The sequence below is a fragment of the Mytilus galloprovincialis genome, chromosome 14, assembly GCF_965363235.1.
Source record: "Mytilus galloprovincialis chromosome 14, xbMytGall1.hap1.1, whole genome shotgun sequence".
NCBI lineage: Eukaryota > Metazoa > Mollusca > Bivalvia > Mytilida > Mytilidae > Mytilus > Mytilus galloprovincialis.
Genome location: NC_134851.1, coordinates 46,535,245 through 46,562,939, shown reverse-complemented (window position 1 = coordinate 46,562,939; position 27,695 = coordinate 46,535,245). Strand labels below are relative to the sequence as shown.

Below are 27,695 nucleotides of genomic sequence, written 5' to 3'. Positions count from 1 at the left end.
CGAGTATGCGCATTTCTAACATTCTAAAACTGCAGGAATGTGAGAGTTTAATGTTTTATGAGATATCATCGATGATGTAGCAGTTTAAAACATGTATATATATTTTAATGGGTTAAAATTACAAAAACATTTATACACATTAAATAATTCACTTAAATCCACACTGGAAGCTTCAGATTATGATCTGTCACGATCGGAACACTAAAAATGGCCGATGATGTCTTGGATTCATGTAAACAATGTCTTGACATATCCATTTATCTTTTCTGAAACAAGGTTGTTGACAAACATACACAACAGATCAGAATTAATGATATTTGGTATGGTTGTTTATAAGACTTATTTACATGTAAACACTGTAAACAACTGTTTGCCCATCATACTTTATATTAATCAGATAATCCCTTGTAAGTTGTATTGTAAATTGTGGCTTTCTGGGTTCGTGGTTAAGTGTTTAAGACCAATAACTACAGTTCCAGTTAGATTCTTACTTGGGACAGTGGAAATTTCAGTACGTCACTGTATTCACAGTAATTTCCCCCCTCCCAAACACTTCTCTCGTACCAGGCCAGTGTTAAAACTTCAATACCTGTGGAGTCCGGCGTACCTCAAGGATCTGTCCTGGGACCAAGTTTTTTCCTATTCTATATAAATGACATGCCTCAGGGGATCCAATCATCAACTGTACGACTGTTTGCTGATGACCAATTGCGTATGTCACAATTTCATTCGATGCAGATTCAGAAAACCTTCAAAAGGACCTTGACAAACCAGCTGAATGGGAAACAAAATGGCTCATGAAGTTTCATTATACTCACCATCTCTAAAAAGTGAACACCAGCTAAATACAGTAACACACTACATGGCCTTAACCTTGAACATGTCACAGCAGCAAATACCTGGGATGTACCATTGCCATGATTTCATCAGATCTAAAATGGGGAAAACACATTTGCAACATCTGCTCCAAAGCAAACAATATCATCAGTTTTCTTAAAAGTAACTTAAACATCTACAACAAGTCTTTAAAAGAAAAAGCATATGTGTCCTCGTCAGACCAACATTGGAATATGCTAGTTCAGTATGGGACCTGTACCAACAAAATGATATTTATAGATTGGAAATGGTACAAAGAAGGGCAGCAAGGTATGTTTCTAACAGATACCACAACACTTCATCTGTTAGTGACATGTTTGAATATCTAGAATGGACTACACTACAAGAACGAAGAAAACAGAGCAGACTGATAATGATGTATAAGCTTAATAACTACTATGTAAAGATTGATACATCAAATAAACTGATACCAAATGAAAGTCCTTCCAGGAATTACAACGAAAAAGCATTCAGAATTCCATCATACAAAACAACAGTTTGAAAGGAGTCGTTCTATCCTAGAGCAATAAGAGAGTGGAACACCTTGCAAAACTGTAAGGTCTCTGCACTGAGCCCTGAATCTTTCAAGGCTCAGCTCCATCAGTAAATTAAATTGACATGTTCTTATTTGCACTTGTATATATAAATTTCACCTAGTTTTTGTTTTTGTTAAATTTAAAAACAATTTATTCATGCAAGCACTCCATAAATGTGACAGAATAGTCAACCAGTTGACTGTGTCCGCTTACCATGCTTACTGGAAGAAGAAATGGATACTTTGGGGCCTTGGTTAGTCGGTATCAGGTCTGTTCGCGCCCAATACACTATCGTACCCATGATCCTTTCGCAACCTACACGTTTGCACCCAATTTTAAATCAAATTCCAAAAATCATGGTCACTTGATTAACTTGCTTTGATGTAAATACTGCATGTATTTAGCTTGGTATACATGGTATCGGTTAAACATTGAAGATTTTAAATGAAAAGCAAGAAAGTTATTTTTTTTCTAAACACTTTAACAGATTGGCAATTGATCTCACTTTATTTTGAAACAATGTACAAAATGAATAGCACTACACTACCCAAAACATGATTTAGATTTATTCTACCTTAAAAAAGAGATTAATGTTCAGCAAAATAAGATCTACAAATAAGTCAACAAGACCAAAATTGTCAATTGACCCCTTAAGGAGTTATTGCTCTTTATAGTCAATTGTTAACAATTTTCATAAATTTTTGTTAATTTTTGTAAATTTTTAGGAAATATTTCCCACTGTAATTACTGGGCCAAGTTCATTATAGATAGAGATAATTGTAGCAACAAGAATAGTCAGTAAAGAAAGATCTACAAACACAATAAAATCCAATTGATAGGCAATATTTTGTCTTATGAATAAAAATATGTGTGATAGTCTGAATTAGTAAAATAATTAAATACAACATTTATTCTCATGTTAATGAAACCTTTTATAAACACTGAAAATGTATAAAAACTTCATGAACATAGAAAACCCTTTGAAATACATTATTTATGAGGACATCTTTGAAAAAATTCATGACAAAAGTATTAAGGTGGTACCAAAAACCTTCACTAAAATGAATTTGGATTGTTTAATTTTCACATAAAATTTAACAAAGTATTTACTTTGACCCTTTGACAAATGTTTGACAAAATTATAAAAATTTCAAAACATTTGAACCAACCAATTTGTCAGAAAAATTACATAACAGTTTGACAAATACTAATTTTGATCATTGAGAAGCTTAATATTCCTTTAACAACGCAACGTAATCAAAAAGTGTAGCTTATTTTACAGAGTTATCTCCCTGTAGTGTTAGGTACCACCATAAGTCATGTAAGTGGATAACATATGTATATTTTTCTCTTTTAAATTTTCATCTTTTTGTTTTGCAGTAGATGATTTTATCTTAGAAGAAAAATATGTCATTATTTAAAGCTCGAGACTGGTGGTCAACAACTGTCGGGGAAGATGAAGAATTTGATCAAGGTTGTTTGTGTGTTGGCAACTTAGATAACGCTGAAGATGAATTAGGTATGGAATTTGACAATATAGATTTCATTATGAGGTTAATATCACCTTTAAAATTTTAGGTTTTACTGAAAATTAGGAAGACATTCTATGATTACATGTATAACAATATTGGCTGCAATTCAACAATTAGTAAAATTGAAAATGGAAATGGGGTGTGAGACAACAACCCCACCAAAGAGCATATTCAATTAGACAAGGAGAAAGAAGCAATATTTGAAATTTTGACTTTGTGCTTTTGAACTATGTTTATAGATATAAGAAAATGTATGTTTGTTTCCAACTTGATATAGGAAGATGTGGTGTGAGTGCCAATGAGACAACTCTCCATCCAAATAAAAATTTAAAAAAGTAAACCATTATAGGTCAATGTAAGGCCTTCAACACGGAGCCTTGGCTCACACCGAACAAGCTATAAAGGGCCCCAAAATTACTAGTGTAAAACCATTCAAACGGAAAAACCAACAGTCTAATCTATATAAAAAAAACGAGAAACACGTATAAATTACATAAATAAACGACAACTACTGTACATCAGTATGTTTTGAAAGTACTATTACATGTTCATAGGATTGTCAGTTTTCTTATCTAAGGGTAGTGGTTATCTCCTGGCACTCCGGCTTCGTCCACTTATTAGAAGCGCCTGCCACAAAACAGCCTTAAAACACCAACAATTAATCAAAGTCCAGGTATTTTTTTCTTTTTTAATAGTATCTCATGTATTTACTTTTTTTTAATTTTAGATAAAATAATAATTGGTAGTTACCATGGAATACTACGAGTATTCAACCCTCGCCCCACTAAAACAGACGATGGATGGTCAGGATACAGACCAGAGGATGTCATGCTGGAATACTCTTTACAACATCCCATCTTACAGATAGAAGCTGGAAAATTTGCTTCGTAAGTCTATTTTATTATCTCACTTGATAAAAATTGATTGAGGGTAAATGTACACAAGTGCCATTACATGTGTTAAAAAAAGAAACATTGTTCTGCTTCCTTGCATCTATTTTAGAAGTCTTGGAATTTTTTGTAAAATGTTGATTTGAAGAAATTTGAGAGTTTTTCTTGTTTTTTACCCTGCATTTCATGCATACATCTCACTATTGTACATGCATCACAAATATCAAGTTGTTAATAAGTTATAGACATCATGGACATAGACAACGAATTTAAAAAATGCTCCACTCAATAAGATTATAATAGAACACAGGGATGTATAGTAGTGTAGTCAGGGTTTTGTCTATGCAAATTGGTTTTTAAGGGGCACCTTCAGGGGACAGGCCAAAAGAAAGAAGTGAATTACCATAGAACCAGTTTCTAGGTTATAAGACTAACAATGCTTTTTATTTTCTATTTTCCAGGAGCACAGAAAATATACACATAGCTATTTTACATCCCAGAAAGTTAGCAGTATACAATGTTTATGGTAAGAGAGTTTGATACGTTACAGATATTCAGTTTACTGTGTTCTTCCCAAATTTTCAAATAGCACTATTAAAATTTACATAGGACTAATTTTCCAAAAAATATAGCACCATGGTTCCTATACCTGTTTTCTGCTCTTTGATTGAGTAATTGTCTCTTTGATTGAGTAATTGTCTCTTTGACACACTTCACATTTCCATTCTCAAATTTATTGTATTTTACAAATCATTCAATATAACACCAGCATACATACCACAGTGCTGTAAGGCCCAGGGGAGATTACTGGATGAAAAACATTTTCTTAAGTTAAGTTTTTTTTAAATTGATAATGTAAAGTAGATAAGAACTTAAAGACATTATAAAAAAAGAAGATGTGGTATGATTGCCAATGAGACAACTATCCACAAGAGACCAAAATGACACAGTCTATGTTGTCTTTAGATACAAATATTTAAAATCTTTAAATTCTTTTAAGAAACCAAACAAGTACAAGTCGGGGTTATGCATTGTGAGGGGAAAAAAGTCATTTGAAAATAATTATGAGAAATGTATTTGACATGTAATGGTACCTTTGAAAAATAATGATCAATATACTGGTTGATGTAATACAGAGCATATTTTTTTTTATATTAAATCAATTTGTGGTTCATCTGATTTTTAATTTATTTTACCAAAATTCACACAAGGTGTTCACTTATATTTGTTAGATTCCATAGGGTTTCAATCGAAACAATATTTCTCTAATCAACATAATGAAATTTTAAATTGTTAAGTCTTAAAATGTAAAATTTAAAACTTATCTGTCTCAATTATCCCATCTTATTGTACAAATGTAGGTAGAACATTTAGTAGAATTTATGTGTTTTCTAAGGTATTTTTGAATGTTTTTTTTTTTTGTACAGCTTCTGTAGGTTCAGTAGAACATGGTAAACATTACCAGCTAAAGTTGGCCTATGAACACAATTTACAGAGGACAGCATTTAACTTTTGTTTTGGACCTTTTGGTGCAGTAAAGGGTAAGTTGAATATACAGACGAAGACCAATAAATTGGTTTATGGATTCTTTTACATCACATGATTAATTACATATTACTAATTTGGGTCTTTTCCAGAATAAGTTGCCTTAGGGGGGGGGGGGGGATGTGGAGGTTTGGGAAGGCACTTTAGATCTAGATCTCTTGAGTTTTTGTTTTAATATGATAATTTCAGAATTACTCAAGTTTACCTGAAAATAATTGTAGGTATTTATATTCAATAAGTAATATGAAGATTTACAATTTATGATTTCATTTGGTTGGGAAATAATAGTTAAATCCTTTAAGATACTAAGTAAAATACAACAATAAAAAAATAATTATTTCAGTTTGTACAACACTTGTTTTTGAATAAATATTTCCCTTCATTAGAAATAGAAAGTGCTTTATTTCCCCTCCTTCATTAGATAAAAGTGTACAAATTGCAAGAAAGCTGGTAATTGTTATACGTTATCAATGTTAACATTATTTTTTTACAGGAAGAGATTTTATTTGTGTGCAATCTATGGATGGAACGTTGTCATTTTTTGAACAGGAAAGTTTTTCATTTAGTCGTTTCTTACCTGGAGCGTTGTTACCAGGACCAATAAAATACATTCCAAAACTAGATAGCTTTGTCACAGTCTCATCTTCCTGGCAAGTGGAATGTTACAAGTAAGAATTATTTACAGTTTGCAGGGGTGTTTTTGGAGTGGAAATTTTAACCCAATTTAGGAAACTTTTTATGCGAAAATCAATTTATTTGCAAAAATCAATTCTTATGTGAAAAAGTATTGAAGAGGCTAAGTAAATAACTCTGCATGTTTTGGATTTTAATCTCATTGTGAATTTGCTTTTAACCTGACCCTGAGAAATTCTTAGAAATTCATGATTAGTTCAATTTTCTGTTTCACAGTTTAATCATCAAAGTAAAGGAATATAATGGGATTCCAAATTTCTTGAATCCCATTTTAAGGTGGTACCCAACACTTTAAATAAAATTAATTTGGCTCGTTTAATTTTCTTAAAATTTTGACAAAGTATTTACTTTGACCCTTTGACAAAAATATAAAAAATTTAAAAAAATGAACCAAATATTTAATCAGAAAAATTACACTGGTTATATACAGCAGTTTGACAAACACTCATTTGATCATTGAGAAGCTTAATATTCCCTTAAGAACAACACGTCATTTAAACGTTCTGCTGATTTTACAGAGTTATCTCCCTGTAGTGTTAGGTACCACCTTAATTGCCAAAAATTGTATAACCTACCTATTGGACTTATTGTTCATTCTTATTTGTTGATTAATTCATGAAATTTATGGTACTGGATATTTAGCAATCAATTAATAAATGGGTGATTAAAATACACTGTAAAAATCATTATTTGAGGGGTACCAATTTAAGTGTATTTTGGTAATGTAAGTAATTTATGAATAGAAGTGTTTAACAAAGTACACATTTCCTTTAAATTTTAATAATCCTGAATATAATCTAATTGTGTTTTTCAGATATCAAGTACTGGCAACTGCAGTTGATGCAAAAACAAAAGAAGAATCTCAAAATATAAAGTCTGGGAAACGGGTGACAGTAAGTAGTTGATACTAATAGTAACTGAAAAAGGAACATTTGATTTGCTAATTTTTTGCCTATTGATGATAGAGGAAAGTATGGTAGAATTAAGGAAAAGTACAAAAAGCTTAATTATTTTGGAATCACCATGAACTATTGACTTAAACAGATACTTTCTTACTTTTTTTGTGAACCTCTTTGCTTCTAAGCTCGGTTGTTTGAAAAAATCAGATTAGTGGAGATATTTTGTTTAAGTCCCAGCTGATTTCTAGTTTAATGCATTTCTAACTCTTATGAGTCCAACTCTGCTGATTATCATACTCTAGTACTTATCATTTTGTTACATATTTCACAGGTTATGTGATTTTCATTGTTGCTACTATTGAAATATACTCTGGTAATTCAAATTTGTATAAATACTTACAGTTATACCATTAAATATGGCTCCATATTATTTTGCATTTATCATTAATAAATTGTGCAATGTTATATTCATGCTGACAAGTTTTTTGTTCCCTTTTCAGTTTGATTGGTCATGCAATATAGGAGAAGCTGCCTTAGATATAGCTGTGATTAGTTATCCTAATGTCCCACCATCTGTATTGGTACTGGGTGAGTTCTGAATTGATATATGCCGAGTGACTTTTTTTGTATCACAAAATGTAATAAAAAAAATAGATATATATAATGTATTCATCCATGAAACAAATTCTGTACACATAAAAACCCACACAAAATGCAAAGCAAGTGGACAATTATTGCTGTTTTTCATTTCAAAAGTCACAGTGCAGCCTCCAACAAGAAGGGGGGAAATGCACACCTCACTGCAAGGTTAAGACGGCTTCTAACACCGGCTTGAGTGGAATTCTTTGCAAAAATAATTCAGAAAGACTATGTAAGATATAACACCACCAAATGTTTGTTGAAAGTGTGACTTGCCCAAAAAGAGGTATAAAGAGTACTGTCAATTCAGAGGTAATAACATGCTGTTATGAATATATAGACATGGTCGCCTTTTTTCATGACGTCACAATAGGAAAATTCAGAAGAAACAAAGAAAATTTAACATCACAATGAAATTTCGACCAATCATTTGCTGAGAACAAATTTTTCACTAGAGATTAGAAATATTTTTCTCACACTGTTCAGGAAATGTGAAAATAGCATGAAAATTAGAGAAATAATTTTTAAACAACGGGATATCATCAATCAATGCAAATTCAAATTATGTCTTTGAATTACTTTAATGCTTATCATGTTGTATATTTCATAGATGCAAAAAGTATTACAAACCTGCTTATGCATAACGATGTAGAAACTATAAAATGGAATTGAAAAGGCAGTTATAACAATGTAAAAGTGCAGACATAACAGGTAGTCCAAAATTTTAATTAGATGATGATATAAACTTTTTTTTTTGCAGGTGAAAGAAATATATTTTGTGTAGCAGAGAATGGAAAGTTAAGATATATGAAGAAGTTTGATTATGATCCAAGTTGTTTCATTCCACATGGTTCAAGTAAGTCTTAAGAATAACTCACTGTTTCTGTAGTCCATTTGCAGCAAAATACCTTTAGTGTGTAGGTAAAGGTAATATCTTCTGTTAGTTTGCTTGTTAGCTGAACCGTGAAACAATTATTATGTTAACTATAATACTCTCCTTTCGTAGTAGTCTAGCCCTACAGACAGATAGATTGTCAATCTGTCAGAGGAGTCTACTCTGAAGAAGGGCAGAACACCTTACATAATAATGACTTCATGGTTCAGCTAGCTAGCAAACTAACTAAAGGTATTACCTTTACCTACACACTCGAGGGTTTTTCCTGTAAAATGACTTCAGAAAATGCACATTGTATTTCTTGACCTGTACATTTATGTATGTATTTAGCTTTTATGTTTTCGAAAATATTAATGTACATTCAAATTTTGATATATTCTATGAATAGTAAATGTTATGTAAGAAAAGGGTAAAGATTCACAACAAATCCATCACAAAGTGTTCACCAAGACAGGATTTTGAAGGCACCAAATGGCAAAAGGTAACACCTTAGGCATAGATAAAAACAGTCATAAGGTCAACTTCAGTAGTATTGCTAAACAGACCAATTACAAAGAGTCCGGGTTATTTAAAAAAAAAAAATTTTTACAACCATTTGTTTGTTTTTTTCCCCTGTAAAATGTATGGATGCAAATTAAAAAGATACAGTTTTGGATGTCATAATTATAGTAAATGATTTGTATTTCAGTGCAAGAAGGAACGATAAGTTACCTGGTGGGCACACATACCAAGTCTTTAATGGTGTTCCAAGATGTCATGTTAAAATGGTCAGCTAAGCTAGATCATGTGCCGGTACAGATATGTCTCGGATCTTTTTCGTAAGTATTTGTCAAAGAATATTGTCCTGCTCATGCTCATCGACTCCAAACTTAATTGACTAGGATTGTCAGTTTTCCAATCGTAGGTCTGTGATTTTCTCAGGCACTCCATCTACCTCCACCCATACAAAGTGACCACCACGAAATAGTCCAAAAGTGGCTCTTAAAAGTGGCTTTAAAACACCATGAATCAATCAATCAATCGAAGAAAATTGTCAACTTATACAACTGTAGTTATGACCAGGCCAAGAAGCTCTCTATGAAGCAGTGTTATCCATTTTTAGAACAAACTTTTGAGGTGTTTCAACACTCCATTGAAAAATATAAGTATAAATCATGACAAACATATACATAGAAAAATTAATCTTGATGATGATAAAAAGATTAAAAACTCAATCATTCAGTACATTACCTCAAAGTAATCTGTTTAGACAGGCAAAGTAAAAGTAGAAGTATTGATCAGTTTGTAAACGCTATACACTTTGTTTTCATACTTATATAAAGAATATGATTTATATTTTACCCGACCAATTAAAGTGAATATGTTCACATACAGTGTAAAATGTTTTAAAGAATATGATTTTTATTTTGCCCAACCAATTAAAGTGAATATGTTTACATACAGTGTAAAATGTTTTGTTCTATTTCAGTGGACTGAAAGGTGTAATAGTAACTTTAAGTGATAAGGGTCGGTTAGAATGTTCCTACCTGGGAACAGATCCTGCTTTGTTTATTCCGCCCACGACAGAAGCCAGAGAATTGAACTATGATGAATTAGACAGAGAAATGGCTTCACTGCAACAGAGAATTAAAAAATCTGCACACAAATCAGGTATTTTAGTAGATATTTTTATGGCCCCGCCATTAAGTGGTCAGGGACATATAGTTCTACCCTTGTCTGAAATTCCGTAATTCCGTCATTCTGTCATTCCACAATTATACGGAGTTTTTTTCAAAACCTCTTCAGATATTGGGCTGATCTTTGGAATGTAAATTCACAATGATGAGTTACAGATCAAGTTAAGTTTTGTTCCGCTCCACTAATTTTTGCCAAAATTACAGGCTTTGTTGAAAATCCCAGTTATACAGACTTTTTTTCTAAACGCTATCAGATATTGGGATGATTTTTGGCATGTGAGTTAACCAAGATGAGTTACATATCAAGTTTAAGTTTTGTTCTGCTTGGCTAATTTTTAGCTCACCTGGCCCGAAGGGCCAAGTGAGCTTTTCTCATCACTTGGCGTCTGTCGTCGGTCGTCTGTCGTCGTTGTTAACTTTTTACATTTTGAACTTTTTCTAGAGAACCACTGAATGGAATGAAACCAAACATGGCATGAATGTTCCTTATGAGGTGCTGACCAAGTGTTGTTACTTTGTAGCCGATCCATCATCCAAGATGGCCGCCAGCGGGGACTTAGTTTAACATAGGACCCTATGGGAAATGCATACAAATGACCTCTTTTAGAGAACCACTGAATGGAATGAAACAAAACATGGCATGAATGTTCCTTATGAGGTGCTGACCAAGTGTTGTTACTTTGTAGCTGATCCATCATCCAAGATGGCCGTCAGTGGGGGACTTAGTTAAACATACATTTGTAGGACCCTATGGGAAATGCATAAAAATGACTTCTTTTAGAGAACCACTGAATGGAATGAAACCAAACATGGCATGAATGTTCCTTATGAGGTGCTGACCAAGTGTTGTTACTTTGTAGCCGATCCATCATCCAAGATGGCCGCCAGCAGGGGACTTAGTTTAACATAGGACCCTATGGGAAATATATACAAATGTCTTATTTTAGAGAACCACTGAATGGAATGAAACCAAACATGGCATGAATGTTCCTTATGAGGTGCTGACCAAGTGTTGTTACTTGGTAGCCGATCCAACATCCAAGATGGCCGCCAGCAGGGGGACTTGGTTTAACATAGGACCCTATGGGAAATGCATACAAATGACTTCTTTTAGAGAACCACTGAATGGAATGAAATCAAACATAGCATGAATGTTCCTTATGAGGTGCTGACCAAGTGTTGTTACTTTGTTGTCATTGCAACATCCAAGATGGCCGCCAGTGGGGGGACTTAGTTTAACATAGGACCCTATGGGAAATGCATACAAAAGTCTTCTTCTAAAGAACCACTGAATTGAATGAAATCAAACATAGCATGAATGTTCCTTTCTTTATGAGGTACTGGCCAAGTGTTGTTACTTTTATCCAAATTTTATATTTTTTTATATGATTTCAAAAACCCAAGTAGAATCAGGTGAGCGATACAGGCTCTTGAGAGCCTCTAGTTTCTGAAATTACAGGCTTTGGACTTTGATAATTTGGTGAAAGTAACAGTTATACAGCCAACTTTGAAAATTGTTGAAAATGACAGTTATATGGAGATTTTTCTATACGCCTCCAGATTTTGAGCTGATATTTATATGTGAAACTACCATTATCCTTGTGTCAACATGTGTTATTGAAATTGCAGATTTTTCTACTTTTGGAGACCGGGCCATTCGTGTCGCTTTGACACATCTAGTTTACTTTGTTTCTGTGTTTTCACTTTCAGTTTTTTCAATATAATTGATTTTATTCATACATTTTTTTCACCAACTTGGAATTTTAGAATTTTAGCAGTGTATGATATATTTGTGGTGGTTTTTTTTCAAAAGTTAGCACTTGAAATATAGTCTTGAGTTTCTTTTTGTTTATTTATGCCACACACTGAACAAATATTGTAATCAAATTAAAAACTTAAGTAAAACAGAAAAATACACTACTATTACATTGTAGTAGGGTTTTTAACAACTACACATGGAAAAAACACTAAATTATTTAACTGAATATATTTATATACCGTGCTGATATTTCTGTACACTGCTCAGAATATTTAAAAAAATAATCAAATTCAATTATCTCTTTTCAGTGATAACACCTAATTTGAAACAAGAAGATGATTTGACGATATTTGTATCCCCTAACCCAGGATTTGATGAGGTTTCTGTAAGTATTTGGAGTTTACAGATAAAGATTTGATCAATAAAAAACTTAAATGCAAGGTTTTGAAGGGGAGATAAGGCATTGTAAAATCTAGAAAGTTACATTGACTGTGGCGACAAAATCTGCCTAGCATCTAGAGGCACAAACATTTTTGGGAAAATAAAATGGCATTTAAATTTTTCTTCTTATATTTTGATTATAATGTCTTGTTTTTACATCTCGGATAAATATTATTTACAGTGGAATTTTTCATTCTACATTGTAATTCTTCAAATTTATTTGTTTCCAGACTGCTAGTGGAGTAGAATTCCAGGACTCAGATCCTATTCCGTCCATTTCTGTCAGGGTAGGTATAGATAAAAGATTATATAAAATATAGCTTACAAAATCATACAGATTTGATTTACTTGTGATTCAATCTGGTATATTGATGGGTACCAATTATCATGGATTTATGAAAAATTGTATATGGCGATATTTGATTTCCTGGTTTTTACAAGCCTAAAGATAATTATACCCACGCTTTGAAAAAGGGGAGTATACTGTTTTACCTCTGTCTGTCCATCAGTTTGTCCGTCCATCAGTCCAGTCCGTCAGTCCGTCCGTCCCATGCATATTTTTCGTCACATTTTTCTCAGGAACTACAAAACAAGGATTTTTGAAACTTGGTTTCAGGGTTAATATAAGTCTGCTACACTGTGTGATGCGTTTTCAGATACATCACTTGACAACTTCCTGTTTACCGAACACTTGTATGATTTTACACATGATAGCCAAGTTGAAAATGTTCGTTACATTTTTCTCAGGAACTACAATACAAGGATTTCTGAAATTTGGTGTCAGGGTTTATATAAGTCTCCTATACTGTGTGATGTGTTTTCAGATTCATCACTCAACAACTTCCTGTTTAACGAACACATATATATTTTTACACTATTAATAGTATCCACTTGCGGCGGGGGTCTCATCAGTGAGCAGTAGCTTGCAGTTTCACTTGTTTGTATTTCGTTGAACATGTTAATTTGTGGTTACCCAGGAAATCCATGAAATCCAATGAATAAAAATGATTTCTGAATATGTAGATACTGTGCTCACTTTGATTTAGTGCATCCCCAGTAATAACTTCTTAAAAAACAATTGATATGAGTTCCTTTAACTTATAGTAACTTTGAACTTCATAAGCCGACTGTGCACAGTTGATTAACCTTTGTGCTGTAATATTTATTAGTGCTATAACACTCTGATAAAAAACTTCTTTTGTATTGTATACTTCTTTCAGCTTTATTGTGAATTCATTGTTTTTTTTTTTTTTAAATATTAAAAAAAAATATAACTTTTTCAGGTTCAACTGAAATCCAGGATGACATTAGAAAATGTCAAATTGTTAATACATGCAAGCTGGCCCCTGGCTTCTAACCAAACCTCAATAGAAATCCCTAGTGTTGGTAAGAATTAGAATATAAGGATTGAAATGATATCACAAATGTTAACTTTAGAAGATAATTGGACTACTTTAGATATACATTCAGGAATATAAATGGTTTGGGTTATATATGATTTTACTGTTAGCCCAAAATGAGGTCGAATATATATTCTGTTCATCAGTTAAATTTTTGGAACTAAACTAAAATGAAATCTTTTGAAAAATTCATAATGTTGTTTTATAAATAATTTCTTAGTCATTGCAAAATAAGGTGTCTATTTCCACCTACTTGTTTTTTCTTTATAAATGGCAACATTCATCAAACTTTTAATAAGACAATTGCTTTCTGAAATAAGCCAACAAATCTTTTCTTACAAATGTTGAAGGATATTGCAAAGTAGACATTTTAATTTTTGCACACATTTTTCATGAATAAAAGTATTTTCACTGTAGTTATTTATTTTTTCATTTCAGATCCAAGTAAACCATCAGAAAGCTTTGTTTCTTTCTTTATAAAAGGAAAAGCATTGCATCCAGATTTAGTAGCTTCTGTGACAGCTAATTATACTAGTGCTTCAGGTAAATATAGATATAAAAAGAAGATAGCAATACATCTTCTACAAAGTATGTTTACATTTTGAATGAGGGGATTATACAGAGTTCTCCCTAGTATTTTCAAATAGAAAAAGGAGATTTAAAGTAAACACAGTTTCTGTAAGAGTAAAGCATGATGCTTTGAAGGTCAATGAGACAACAATGCCCTACTATACAGCTGTGAAAAAGTATCACAGCAATACAAGTTAAAAATAAAAAATGGTAATACTTTGATTAGGGGGAATAAACAGCATTCTCCCAAATATTTCCAAATCAGACCATGAGATTTCTAATAGCTTTGTTTCTCCCCTAAAATTAAAGCACCATATTTGCAATTAATTTTATTATACAATCAATTCAAGAAGCACTATGGTACCTGAAGCATTCTACTATATAAAGCAGGTGCTGATGGAACTTGAACGTTCATATCTCCATCCTTTTTCTGTAGTATTCTTTTAACATAATCTAATTGTATTTTCCTTCTTAACAGGAGCACCACGGGTAGCTACAGCCACAGTGAAGTTACCACTGAAGTTGGTGGTCAAACCAGTATTACCAGTTAAAACAGCTGAATATAAGATCACCTTGGATACAAATAAACCTCCAACAAACCTCAATGATATATTTCCAGGTATGTAGTAGTCATGGTTGCTTCTATTTAATATTTCATTTGACTGTGGATTCATCAAGATTTTGTCAATCTCCGCATACTAAGCCTGTGGAAAATTTGTAATTTGTTGAACATTTGAATTCATGGTGAACCTATATTTACTAAACCCACGAAAATTGTTATCCAACGAATAATAATGAATCCACTGACAGTATCATAAAATTGAGAATGGAAATGGGGAATGTGCCAAAGAGACAACAACCCGACCATAGAAAAAAACAACAGCAGAAGGTCACCAACAGGTCTTCAATGTAGCGAGAAATTCCCGCACCCGGAGGCATCCTTCAGCTGGCCCCTAAACAAATATATACTAGTTCAGTGATAATGAACGCCATACTAATTTCCAAATTGTACACAAGAAACTAAAATTAAAATAATACAAGACTATCAGATTAGTTTTAAATATTGAAATGGAAACATTCTGAAATTTGAGATTTTATTTGTTTTATTTAGCATCTAAATCATTGTTTACCTATACCCATGAAAATTCATTAAAAGATATTGTAAAAAAAATCTTATGCAAGACTAGAAATTTTAGTGTTGTTCAAAAGAATTATCATGTGTTTGATAAGGTTGTTTAAGTAAGATGAATAGAGTTGAATGGATATTAGTTTACTTGAAAACATAACACATAAGTTAAACAATGAACCTTAATATTTATGTAACAATAAACATAAACCCAATTACAAGCTCTGAAAAATTACTGAAATCACTAGAAAACTTTTGAACTTGAATTATACAAATTGTCATATTTCCTGACTTGCCAGAGACACTTTCCAAGGAATGTTTTGTGGATGACTATTTTATAGCCTTTGAGACAACCAAGTATATTATTTGCTTCCAGTTACAAAAGGTCTTTGATACAAGCTTAAACTTTAAAGATTTATATTTCAGAGCTACTTGGTGAAAATGCTTCAGGCCCAGGGGCTGCATTAGGATTCCAGTATTATGGAGGACCCATTGTCACAGTCCTTGCCTCAAAAACTTCTCGTAAGTATACAAGTGGCTCAAGTTTCCATTGAAATTCAATTATTGAAGGTTAATTTTTGTTTTCTTTCAAGATTGTGGCTACTACTTTCAATGATACTACAGCAGATACTGTGGATTTATTTTTTACCAATTTGTGACTTTCTGTTGATTGAACTTGATTCATTATTCATAAGGTAACAATTTTTGTACGTTTTGCGGTTTAAGGTGAAGAACAAATTTAAATGTGCAAGTACAAATTTTCTCTGTGCTTGTATGTAGGCTAAACAATGAAATCAAATACCAGCAAAATTTTTTTTTTCTTTATTCCATGAAAATAGGTACTATTAAGATTAATGAATCCTCATTTAGATAGTATTATATCCTTTTGTTTTGGAAACATCTGTATTTTCATATCAGCCTTTATACTATCATTCAATATCAAAAAGAAGATGAGGCATGATTGCCTATGATACAACTACACAAAAGAGGGGCGAAAGATATCACAGGGACATTCAAAACACCATGGCTAAAAAAGAAAATGACAAACAAACAAATAATAGTACACAGAACACAACATAGAAAAATAAAATAAAGCAACACAAGCCCGATCAAAAATTGGGGTTGATCTCAAATGACACAGAAATTAGCAACTATAGGTCACTGTACGGCCTTCAACAAGCCCATAACGTATAGTCTGACAGCTATTAAAGGCCTCAAAATAACAAAGTAAAAATAATTCAAAAGAGAAAACTTGCGTTCTTTTTTATATACAAAATAATGAATGAAAACCAAACATATAACACAGCAATAAACAACAACCACTGAATTACAGGTTCTTAATTTGGGACAGACACATACAGAATGTGGCGGGGTTAAACACGTTAGATAGCAACAAAACATGTTTTTCAAATCTCAAAATTTATTTATTTTAGAACGATACAGATTGCAGTGTGATAGGTTTGAAGGCATGTGGCTGATAGTCAAGGAACTCTCTAGTCGTTTAAATAATTATTTTAACAAGGGAAAGGCAGGAAGTTTTGCTATATATTATTCAGGCCAGGTGCCGTTACAGGAATACTTTGATTTAATAGACATACATTTTGAGGTGAGTTTTGTATACCTCTAACAACACATGAGCTGTGTCAGATAAAAAGCTATTATAAATGCATCTGTTAACTTATTATGGGTTGAAAAAAATCGTTATGCATAGTCTATAGCTGTTTCAAAATTGACTTGCTATAAGAATCATATTCTAAGACCCAGATTTTTTTTATATCGTGTTTGAATGATCAAAAACCAATCAAAGTCGTATACATGTACATGTATATGTGTACTTGCATAAGGTAGATTTCTATCCGACGCAGCTCATATGATGACTTGAGCAAAAAAAGCAATTTAAGATAGTAGTAATTTAGACAGGAATATTTAAGAACTGAAATTGTGTGGTATAATTCTTTGATGATCAAATGGTTTATTTAATAATTAAAATATGGATGATAGTGGGAACTATTTCTACCTATTTTAAAATAAATCAAGGATACACACAAACAGTTTTTTTTAGATTGACCGTGACCCAATTTTATGAATTATTGATCAGTATGTAAGTGGAAGCATGACATTGATCTGAAAGATAATTTATTTTTATGCCCCTTTTATGGGCATTATGTTTTCTGGTCTGCGTCCATTAGTCTGACTGTTCGTTTGTTTGTTTGTTCATTCCTTTGCCCATTTGTCTGTCCCGCTTCAGGTTAAAGTTTTTGGTCAAGGTAGTTTTTGATGAAGTTGAAGTCCAATTAACATGAAACTTAGAACTCATGTTCCCTATGATTTGATCTTTCTAATTTAAATGCCAAATTAGGGTTTTTACCCCAAAATCACGGTCCACTGAACATAGAAAATGATAGTGGGGATGGGGCATCTGTGTACTATGGACACATTCTTGTTCATAATCCATTAAGCAGCAAGAAATTTCAAGGTGTCCACTCTTGTGTTGTATTGCTCTATACTGCTATTTCAAGAAATAACTATTTGCTGAAGGTTTTTAAATGATAAAAATCCTTTTAAATTTATTTACTGTTAAATAAAATTTAAAAAAGTGTAATTCTTCCATCAAGTTGAAATGGATTTTTGTTTAGATCACTCAAATTGTAAATCTTCAGACAGTAATAACTATAAACATTATGATAATATTTCTTAAATTTGTTTTTTCACAGTTTATAAAAGTATTTTCTTTTCCACAGTTCCGATTAAATGCAGATCGATGTAAGGAATTGCTGTCTCAGCGATCGGCACAGTTTAGATCAATACAAAGAAGACTTTTAACACGATTTAAGGACAAGACACCAGCTCCACTACAAAATTTGGATACATTATTAGAGGGAACATATAGACAGGTAATAATAATTCTAAAGAAAAAATAGACTAGGCAGCTTTCCTATATTGTCAGAATTGATTATTTCTAGAATACTTTACTGAACATTACAGAGTTGTCTTTCTTTGCTTATATTTTACCCATTTATCCCTATGGGGAAAATAGCTGCAGTTAAGAATTGGTTGATTAAATGTTTATTCATTTGAAACAATTATCAAGAAAACAGAAAACCATATGTATGATGATTTTTAAAGTTTTAAGCAACCAATTATCAATCAATTTAAAGTCATGTCCATTTGAAAAAGCATTTTTGCTTAAAATAAATATTTAAGATAAATAACTCATGTTCAATCTCAGATATTGAAAATGGCTTAACCAAAATAAAACTATTATAGATTTGCATTTTAATTTGTAAAATATTACCATGTATTTCAGATTTTACATTTAGCGGATGCTATAGAAGATAATAAGACTTCACAAGAGATAGCTGCATGTGGTTTAAGTAGTGGGACCCATTTATTTAACTATATAATCAAACTATGGACCAATATGTCTGATGAAGAATATAAAGTTTTGCTCAATACCATAACACCAGTAGTAACAGACAGCCTGGATAATGTAAGTTGTTATATTTCTTGCAGTCAAGTCTATGGAAATTGGGAATGTGTCAAAAAACACCATCCTAACTAATGAGCAGAAAACAGCTGAGGGCCGCCAATGGATCTTCAATACAGTGAGAAAATCCCGCACCCGGAGGCATGCTTCATCTGGCACCTAAACAAAAATGTGTACTAGATCACTGATAATGGACGTCATACTTAACTCTGAAATATATTAATGAACTAAAATTAAAATTCATACAAGACTTAAAAAGACCAGAGGCTCCTAACTTGGGACAGGTGCAAATAAGTGGCTGGTTTACCATGATTTTTGAGATCTCAACCTTCCCCATACCTCTAGCCAATGTAGAAAAAACAGAGACACATCAATATGCACAGTAAAACTCAGTATAAATGTTTTTGATTTAATTTCAAATGAACAGATCAATTGGTTGAAACCAAAGGCTCTAAAATTGTTACTGTAAATTAAGAAACTAATGCGAGGTTTTTATTATTGCGAAAAATGCGACTGAGTTGTAAATGCAATAATTTAAACTTGCATTTTGAAAATTTTTATATGAATTAAACAGGATTTTTCTCAAAATCGTAAAAATTAAAATCGCATATAAGTCTTAAATGATAAAACCGCAATGATAAATGCACGCAATAATTTCTAAATTTACAGTATTTGCTGTGTTTTAATTCAGCATTTAGTTTTAAAGAATAAGGGTATTAAAATGTTGGCTTGGAGTCAGAATAATGGAAGGTATCATATATAGATAAGAAGATGTGGTATGAGGGCCAATGAGACAACACTCCATTGTAAAACAATTCTAATGGTCTAATCTTATATAAATTACGAGAAAAGAGAAACACCTCTGAACCACACCAACAAAGGAAAACCAATGAACAACATGTTCCTGAACAGGTGCACAAAAATGCAGCAAGTTAAAACATTTAACAGGAGCCAACCTTCATCCTAACCTGAACTGAACACACACTAAATTATCAATTGAATGGCTAAACCTTATCAAAAATACATTTAAACAAAAAAAGTCTACCAGTAATATTCATGAGTTTTTAAGACTATTATGCCATTCTGTATTACATGAATATTATTTTAGGGGTGGGTAGAGTCAGTGGACGCTGCAGTGACCCATGTTTTACGGACCACATTGGCTAAGGCTGCTAAAGACCAGACTCTGAATCCACAGCCTCTACAGATGCCAGAGGATACGACTAAGGTGAAGAAACATGTAGCCCTGATGATTGATAAATTAGGGAAGGGTGCACGATTAGTGGAAGGACTACCAACTAATGCTGCTGGTAAGAATTAGATAAGATTCAATCACAAGATCCTGACACACTCTCTGCACACTTAGAAGCCCTTGCAACAACTCTTTGATGGGTCTGTAGGTGGCTTGTTACAATGTAAAATTTCCTCTTGCTATCCAATTTACTCTCATTTTCCAGTTGCTGTCTAAATTTCTCTAATTTTTGTGCTATTTTCACATTTCCTGACCGGTGTGAGAAAAATAATTCTCCTCACTAGTGAAAAATCTGTTCTCGGCAAATGATTAGTCGAAATTTGATTATGACGTCTAAATGTTTTGTTTTCTTCTGAATTTTCCTATTGTGACGTCATGAAAAAAGGCGACAATGCCTGATGACGTCGCATATAAAGAACACAAGTTTCTGAAAAAGAAGGATAAAAATCATTAGAGAAACAGATTCCTACACTAAAACTCGTGTATTACGATATTTCTCCACTCTCGACAGTTAAATTTTAGTTAATTAAAGAGCTCGGCAAGCCTCGCGCTTTAAATAATAAAATTTAACTGTCTCGAGTGGAGAAATATGGTAATACACTTGTTGCAGTGTAGGAATCTATATTTCTACAACTTTTTACCCAGATGGCCTCTATTACAGGATCTACCTTTTGTATTTATTGCTAAATTGTTCTCACCCTGAAAATGCATAAAATATTTGCCATCGGACATAAGCAACCAACAATCGACCAATCAATAATCTCTCATTTGTTTTGTAAATTCTCTCAAATGTTCTCTTGTTATTATTCGCCAAGTCTGTGCAAAACCTTTGCATATCTTTAACAAATACTATGAAAGATATGTCCTTAATCCACAAAACAACTTTAAAATAAATGCAGAACTACTACAATGTACTACTTTTAAAAATTTAATTATAGTTATCAAGGTTGTCTATGGCATAAATGAATATTTTTGTATTTTTGCAGTTAATATAGCGCCATCACCAAGAAAAGAAAAGAAAGTTTCAGCGACCAGTAAAACAGTGATGGAGAACGGACATATAGACAATAGTGATAATACGGAGACTTTGATTGGTAGTCAGTACGGCATGTCTAAACATAAACGGAAAGAACCAGAAATGTTGTCTATGAATGGCGCCTTAGATGATATGCCCATTCTAGGACTTCCTGCTCAAAATAGACCAGAAGTTGATGGTGAGTGTCTTTTTATCCTATCCTTTTATTTCCCATACACAAGAGAATATGAGATAATAGAATTCTGTCTTCTTTTAACAGGCTGTGGTTATAAAGCATGTAATTGGCCGTTTCAGAATCTAAAGAATCATGGGTAATTTGATTGTTCGTACCCCAAAATGAAAATAACGTCACGTCATTGGTTGAATTTCCATTGTTTATAACATTTTTAACCAATCACGACGTTTTGGTGTACACTTTTGAAAATATTACCCAGGATGCATTAGATTCTGACGGCGAATTGATAGTACTGTGGATTCATTTAATTTTGTTTGGTACCAATTTTCGTGGATTGAGAAAAACCTTGCGAAATTGTGGATATTTTATTTCTTGGTTTTGCCAAATTCTGCAACCCTATGGAACATTTGCAATTTGTTTGAAATTTAATATAGTGGTCCACCTGTAACTAGGATATCCTTGAAAATTGGTATCCAACGAATAATAATGAATCCATAGTACATACAGATAAAACAAAACACTTTCTTCTGACTACCTAACTGTTAAATAACAATGTCCTTTGTATTATGACACTGGCTTTTCATTACAGTATTGGGAACAATACAAGCATATGATATAAATGAATGATTCATTTTAAAATATGATATACCATTTCTTAGACTTCTCCTCATCTATATTTTTTCTGTATTGCACACAGTTAGAAACGGGTAAAAAAGAGGTTGTAACCAAGGTCTATTTTTTTTTCTAGAAATGAATGAAAGAAGAAAAAAGAAGCAGATAGAATCAATGGTACCAGATTTAGATGATATGGAGTCAGGGGAACCAGTCATGGATAACTGAGATTTATGTAAGTTGGTACATAGTTTATATGTCAGGGGAACCAGTCATGGATAGCTGATATTTAGGTAAGTTGATACATAGTTTATATGTCAGAGGAACCAGTCATGGATAACTGAGATTTATGTAAGTTGATACATAGTTTAAATGTCAAGGGAACTAGTTATAGACTACTGATGTTTTAAAGCAGTTTGTACATAACAAAATCAGAATCAAGCCCTGTTGGCATTATATTTCATTGATTGCAGAAGGTCCAATTTAGTAAAAAGAAGACTGGCCCCTTTTGATTTTTTTAAAAACTTTCTGGTCACTCCAGAGTTATGGGACCTTAATCATCAGAACATACCACAAGACATCTATCTCAAGATATTTACATGAAACTTGCTCTTTTGAATTATTGTCTTATGTTTCTTGAGATTTAAATGAATTAGTTTAAATAGAATTAAATTCAAAAACAGTAATATGACACTGAAATTTTTCGCTTACATTTATAATTTTAAAATAAGTAATTACTGAAAAAGCTGAAATTTTTTGGAGAATTTAAATTCATTTTTTGGGGAAAGAATATATCCACAAATTTAAAAACCCCATGAAAATTTACTGATATTATTAGTTACATAATGTGCTATTGATCTAATACGGTATATATAAGGTCAGTAAATTCAATATGGGGTGAGAGCGAATTTATGTTCATCTTAATCATCAATTTCTTCTTCTGTTGAAACCTTTCAGATTTTTTTCTCCGTATCGTTTTGTTTTTCTAAAGGGACTCAACACCACTACTAACCGTGTATGAAATAAGCCCTGCCTCCCTTCTTACGGTACCTAATATGGGATATAAAGGGACTTAACACCACTACTAACCGTGTATGAAATAAGCCCCGCCTCCCTTCTTATCTAATGTGGAATATAAAGGGACGTAACACCACTACTAACTGTGTAAGAAATAAGCCACGCCTCCCTACTAACCTAATTTGAAATATACACGGTCTCCACACGGATACTTTTAACCAATCATATTCCTAGAAATGTATAGGAGGTAAGATAGATGATATATAACATGTATGATATTAATTCTGTTTACTGGAAACAACGAAATTAATTACCTATGAAATCTTATAAAGAGACAAAACCATGAAATTTGAACCCCTTGAACATTAATGTTTTTACAATATGTTTTTATCTTTTCAGGTAAAAGTGTTCAAGTGCCAAGTGTAACCGACAAATGTCAAAAGTAGCTGTTGATTCCGTCCATTTAGACGTTTTGTCCCGTCCAAAAGATGTATTTTTGTCATGATGTCAGAATGTGTGATATTTATTATAAAACAGATCTTAGATGTGAAGAATTTTTAAATTATTGTTGAAGCATTTTTAAATGGTTGTGATATTTTGTGTTATAATGTATATTGTTAATTCAGAAACTATTGTGATGTGTTTATTATTACGAAAAATGCGACAGGGTTAGAATCGCAATAATTTAAACTTGCATTTTGAAATTTTTTATACATGTTATATGGATTATTAACAGGATTTTTCTCAATATCGCAAAAATTAACGTCACATTTTAGTGTAAATTGACAAAATCGCAATAATAAATGCCACAATAATTTCTGAATTTACAGTACTTCTTTTCTGTTTATTTTGGAACTGGTATATATTAGTTGTGAATGAATGTTTTGAGTACAATGTAGTATGTTAAACATTGATAGATGAAAGATTATTTCTTTTAAATTATTAGTGCATTTGTTAAGTAAGTTTCATTTCTGATTTAAATTTTCCAATTAATGCAGTACTTCTAGAGATTTCTAAGGAGTAATTTTCGAAAATTTATTGTAATTATAAAAAAAATGTATTTAGGTTGGAATTTTAATTCTTTTCAATTCTTTGTAATAGATATAAAGAAACGTATGACAATATATGTAAAAACTGTATGAAGAATGTTTACCATTGTTTTTTTTATATTGAAACAGTGCTATTAAGTTTGTTATTAAATTATTTATTTTCTAAGAGGTTGCTTTGTGTACAAAATTTGGTTTTGTAAGTGCAGTGGTGTGAATGGAAAAAAGAAGATTAAAAGCTACTGTATTTGAGTGGGAACTATTTTTAATTCAATTGGAAGTTGATAAACAAGATTTTTATGCTATGTTTATCAACAGATCTGATGATTTTGTTAAAATATATCAAATTGTTATACATTCCATTTTTATGTACTTTTACTGCATGCTTGAAAGACATCTTTGTCAATTAGAATTGTTTGAAATGCCTAAAGGACAATTATAGTGAAAAAAATTGTTTCATATATTACATGTTGGGGCAATTTGTAGTTGACTGTATAAAGGTATGGGGATTTTCTCATTGCTGAAGGGCGTACAGTTACAAATAAACAGTTACATTCACTTGACTTGGACTTTGATAGAAAGTATTCTCATTGGCAATCATACCACATCTCCTTCTTGTTATAGAGTATATAGAAACAGAAGATTCACTACAAAATATGTTTTTGAATTTCAATGAATTATTTTTAAAAGGAAAATAAAACTTTTTTTTGTTTTCAGAACAAAATGCTTTAATTATGGATTGATAACACATGTAGAAATAAATGAATGTAATTCATAACAAATACAACATAATGAAAGTTAGATAAACAATATGATAATAAACAAGCTCAGCTGAATATGTTTTTGAGATTCAATCATTTATTCACTTTTTGATCTGCAAAGCGAACTGTTTTTATCTTACTTTGTTAAAACCTCAACTCTGTATTACAGCTATAAAATCATTTATTTCACATTTTTTAATTTCTTTAAATCTCATTTATCATGTGTAGAATTGATTATCATTGTTAAAAGTCTATAAATTAAAAAAAGGAGAACTTTCATTTCTATTTATGTATATACATTATTTTCTTCCTTCACATATTTTTTCATTCTAAATATGTTGAACAGGGAATTTTCATTTCTTTGTGCCATTAGCTTTTCTTTGCACTTGCTTGCTATCTTATTTCTAAATAGCTTTAAAGACAGTTTGAAAAAAAATCAACAATTTGAAGGTAGGACACAAATTATCTCCCCTTAGGAAGTTCAATGAAAAGGGAGGTAATTGAATTGATTCATTTATTAGTGTTCATGTTCTTAAAATTTAGAATTCATGTTTTTGCAGTGGCGCAAATTGCATCCTAATCACTATTTGACATTCAATCACTGTAAGTTAATATTGAAGGTCTTTCGACTGACACGAATCATAAATTGTGGTCACAAAGTGTGTGCTGGAACAAGCAGCTAAGAAAAAATGCTTTATTATTTCAAGCAAATATGATTATTGGCGTAGTTTACCTAAGAAACATTATGAACATATAGCTTGCATATAAGTTTTATGAAATTTCAGATCATCTTTTACACGTTCCACAATGTTTCATGCCAATTGGTATGTATGTTGTTCAAACCAAGAGGATGTCATCTGATGATATTTTAAAGTCCTGTATATAGATATAGAACTGCTGATCACTTTTTAACTTTAGTGAGGGTGAGTCCTACAGGCTTGTGTTGATAGAATGTCTAGTCCTGGTTGTGAAGGCCAAAAATAATGACATTTATAGAGATGAATTATTAAACTTTGATACAATTTATGTATAGACATGCAATTTATAGATATTTAGAACAAAACTGAGAATGGAAATGGGGAATATGTCAACCACCTGACCATTTAGAGCAGAAAATAGCAGAAGGCCACCAATGGGTCTTCAATAAATTGAAAAAATTCCAAGCCCAGAGGCAGTCCTCAGCTAGCCTCTAAATAAAAAAGTGCATTAGTTCATAAAACTACTTGGTCTGACCTGGAATGAACTTTTAAAACAAATTTCATTTAAAATGTTTCCTCCTATTTGTTAGAGATGACATTTACATAACAATGATTCCTGGTTTCTCAGCAATCCAGAAAAGTTCAAATAAATATTTAATATTGAAAATTACAGAAAGGAAAGGAATAAGATGCAATGATTTTTTTGTTTGAAAAAAAAACATTGATATGTTTACTTTCTTAGAAATTGAGCATCTGCATAATAGAGTGGATTTGGATAAGATAATTTATTGCAAAGTGCATAAATGAGATCTTTTTGAATTGCTGTCTTGTTAACATTTACCATACATTTCCTTTGATTTTGTTTTTAATGATAGAGCAAAACAACAAGACTAATTTGATGTTTAGTAGTCACGTCATGTTATGGCTATACCACTTCACATGAAAATAGCCAACACATATGAAAGTCTCTTTTAGACTAACCAATATACGTAAAAAAAAAAAAATTTGGATAAAACTAAGGTAAAAATCAATTCACATCTAGTCTTCTTTGTTTTAAAAATCTACCTCTTTGTCCATCATTTTCTTTTTAACACTTACTTTCAGTAGTTAAATGAACAATTAGTCAATACAAAAATTAACCAAAATATACAATTGTTTGGTGATTTTCTAACAGCTTCAAGGAAAAAAATATCATTTTTGAGTGTCAATATAACATCTTCACAACTTCAAGACATATTATTTGGAAGAAATAGCCTTATACTTCAGAGATAGCTCATTACTGTTGGAAATGACTTGACCAATTTACTTTACATCAATGCATAAATCACTGGCTTTGTGGTAATATCATCAAAATAAAATTAATTCTTTGTAAAATATGGTGTTCTTGTAATTTTCTTTCTATCAACAAAACTTCTTCAAACAGGAGAACAGAATATCCACACCCAAATCTATATTTGCTTTTAGGGACAGGACGGGGAAAGATTAGAAGGGGAATAAATATTTACACTTTAGTGATTATAGTTCACTATAGTAGAAGACACCACGGTCTATTAACAATTAAGCAATATTCACTCCTCATGGATAATTTTACACCAATACACTTACCACAGCATTTTGGTAATATCTTAAGAAGATATCAGTTTTCTTTAATGAGAAAAAGATTCTGTTCAGGGGCCAGCCATTTCCAAAAAGGGGGTTCCCAACATAAGATAAAGCATGAAGGGGAGCTCCAACCATATGTCCCCTTTTAAATACACTGATAATCTTAAAAAGGGAGGTTTCCCTATCCTGTATCCACCACTGCTGCTTCTGATATATTTCTTAAATTTCCCCCTTTCAATCCAAAAGAAAGAAGCATTAACCTAGAGTACCCTAGCTTTTGTACAATTTATAATTTGATGTTGCTCTGATGACTGGACCAGCACATTTATGCATTATGCAACATGCATTACAACTTTTAATTTGATATCATGGTTCCTATAGTTTGAAACAATATAGTTGAGTCAAAATTTGTAAGTCTATACATATACAGACAGATCAACAACGGCAACATATCAGGGTTTCAATTAAAGGCAGATATATTTACAAGTTATCAAGTGAAACAAGTTTTGCAAGTCTTTATAGTTGTCTGCTG

General features: G+C 31.9%; 1 protein-coding gene across 1 annotated transcript; it reads left to right on the top strand.

The window, feature by feature from the left end:
• LOC143059185 (protein PTHB1-like) lies at positions 1-23,719 on the top strand. The gene is made up of 24 exons (XM_076232677.1): positions 1-93; positions 2,793-2,931; positions 3,672-3,831; positions 4,296-4,360; positions 5,262-5,375; positions 5,873-6,047; positions 6,887-6,965; positions 7,472-7,559; positions 8,371-8,466; positions 9,194-9,323; positions 9,974-10,155; positions 12,249-12,325; positions 12,612-12,668; positions 13,665-13,767; positions 14,220-14,324; positions 14,830-14,970; positions 15,904-15,999; positions 16,911-17,083; positions 18,219-18,371; positions 18,785-18,967; positions 20,073-20,274; positions 21,203-21,430; positions 22,176-22,274; positions 23,456-23,719. Exons 2-23 carry the CDS (start codon positions 2,820-2,822, stop codon positions 22,265-22,267), a joined length of 2,811 nt encoding a protein of 936 aa, XP_076088792.1. The 5' UTR covers positions 1-93; positions 2,793-2,819; the 3' UTR covers positions 22,268-22,274; positions 23,456-23,719.
• Positions 23,720-27,695: the final 3,976 nt, after the last annotated feature.

What these genes read in the sequence shown, in the direction of transcription:
- LOC143059185 (XM_076232677.1), top strand. Translation starts at nt 2,820, where the DNA reads ATGTCATTATTTAAAGCTCGAGACTGGTGGTCAACAACTGTCGGGGAA. An exon ending in ACCATCTGTATTGGTACTGG is followed by an intron (nt 7,560 to 8,370) that starts GTGAGTTCTGAA and finishes TTTTTTTTGCAG; the next exon opens with GTGAAAGAAATATATTTTGT. An exon ending in TAATTATACTAGTGCTTCAG is followed by an intron (nt 14,325 to 14,829) that starts GTAAATATAGAT and finishes CCTTCTTAACAG; the next exon opens with GAGCACCACGGGTAGCTACA.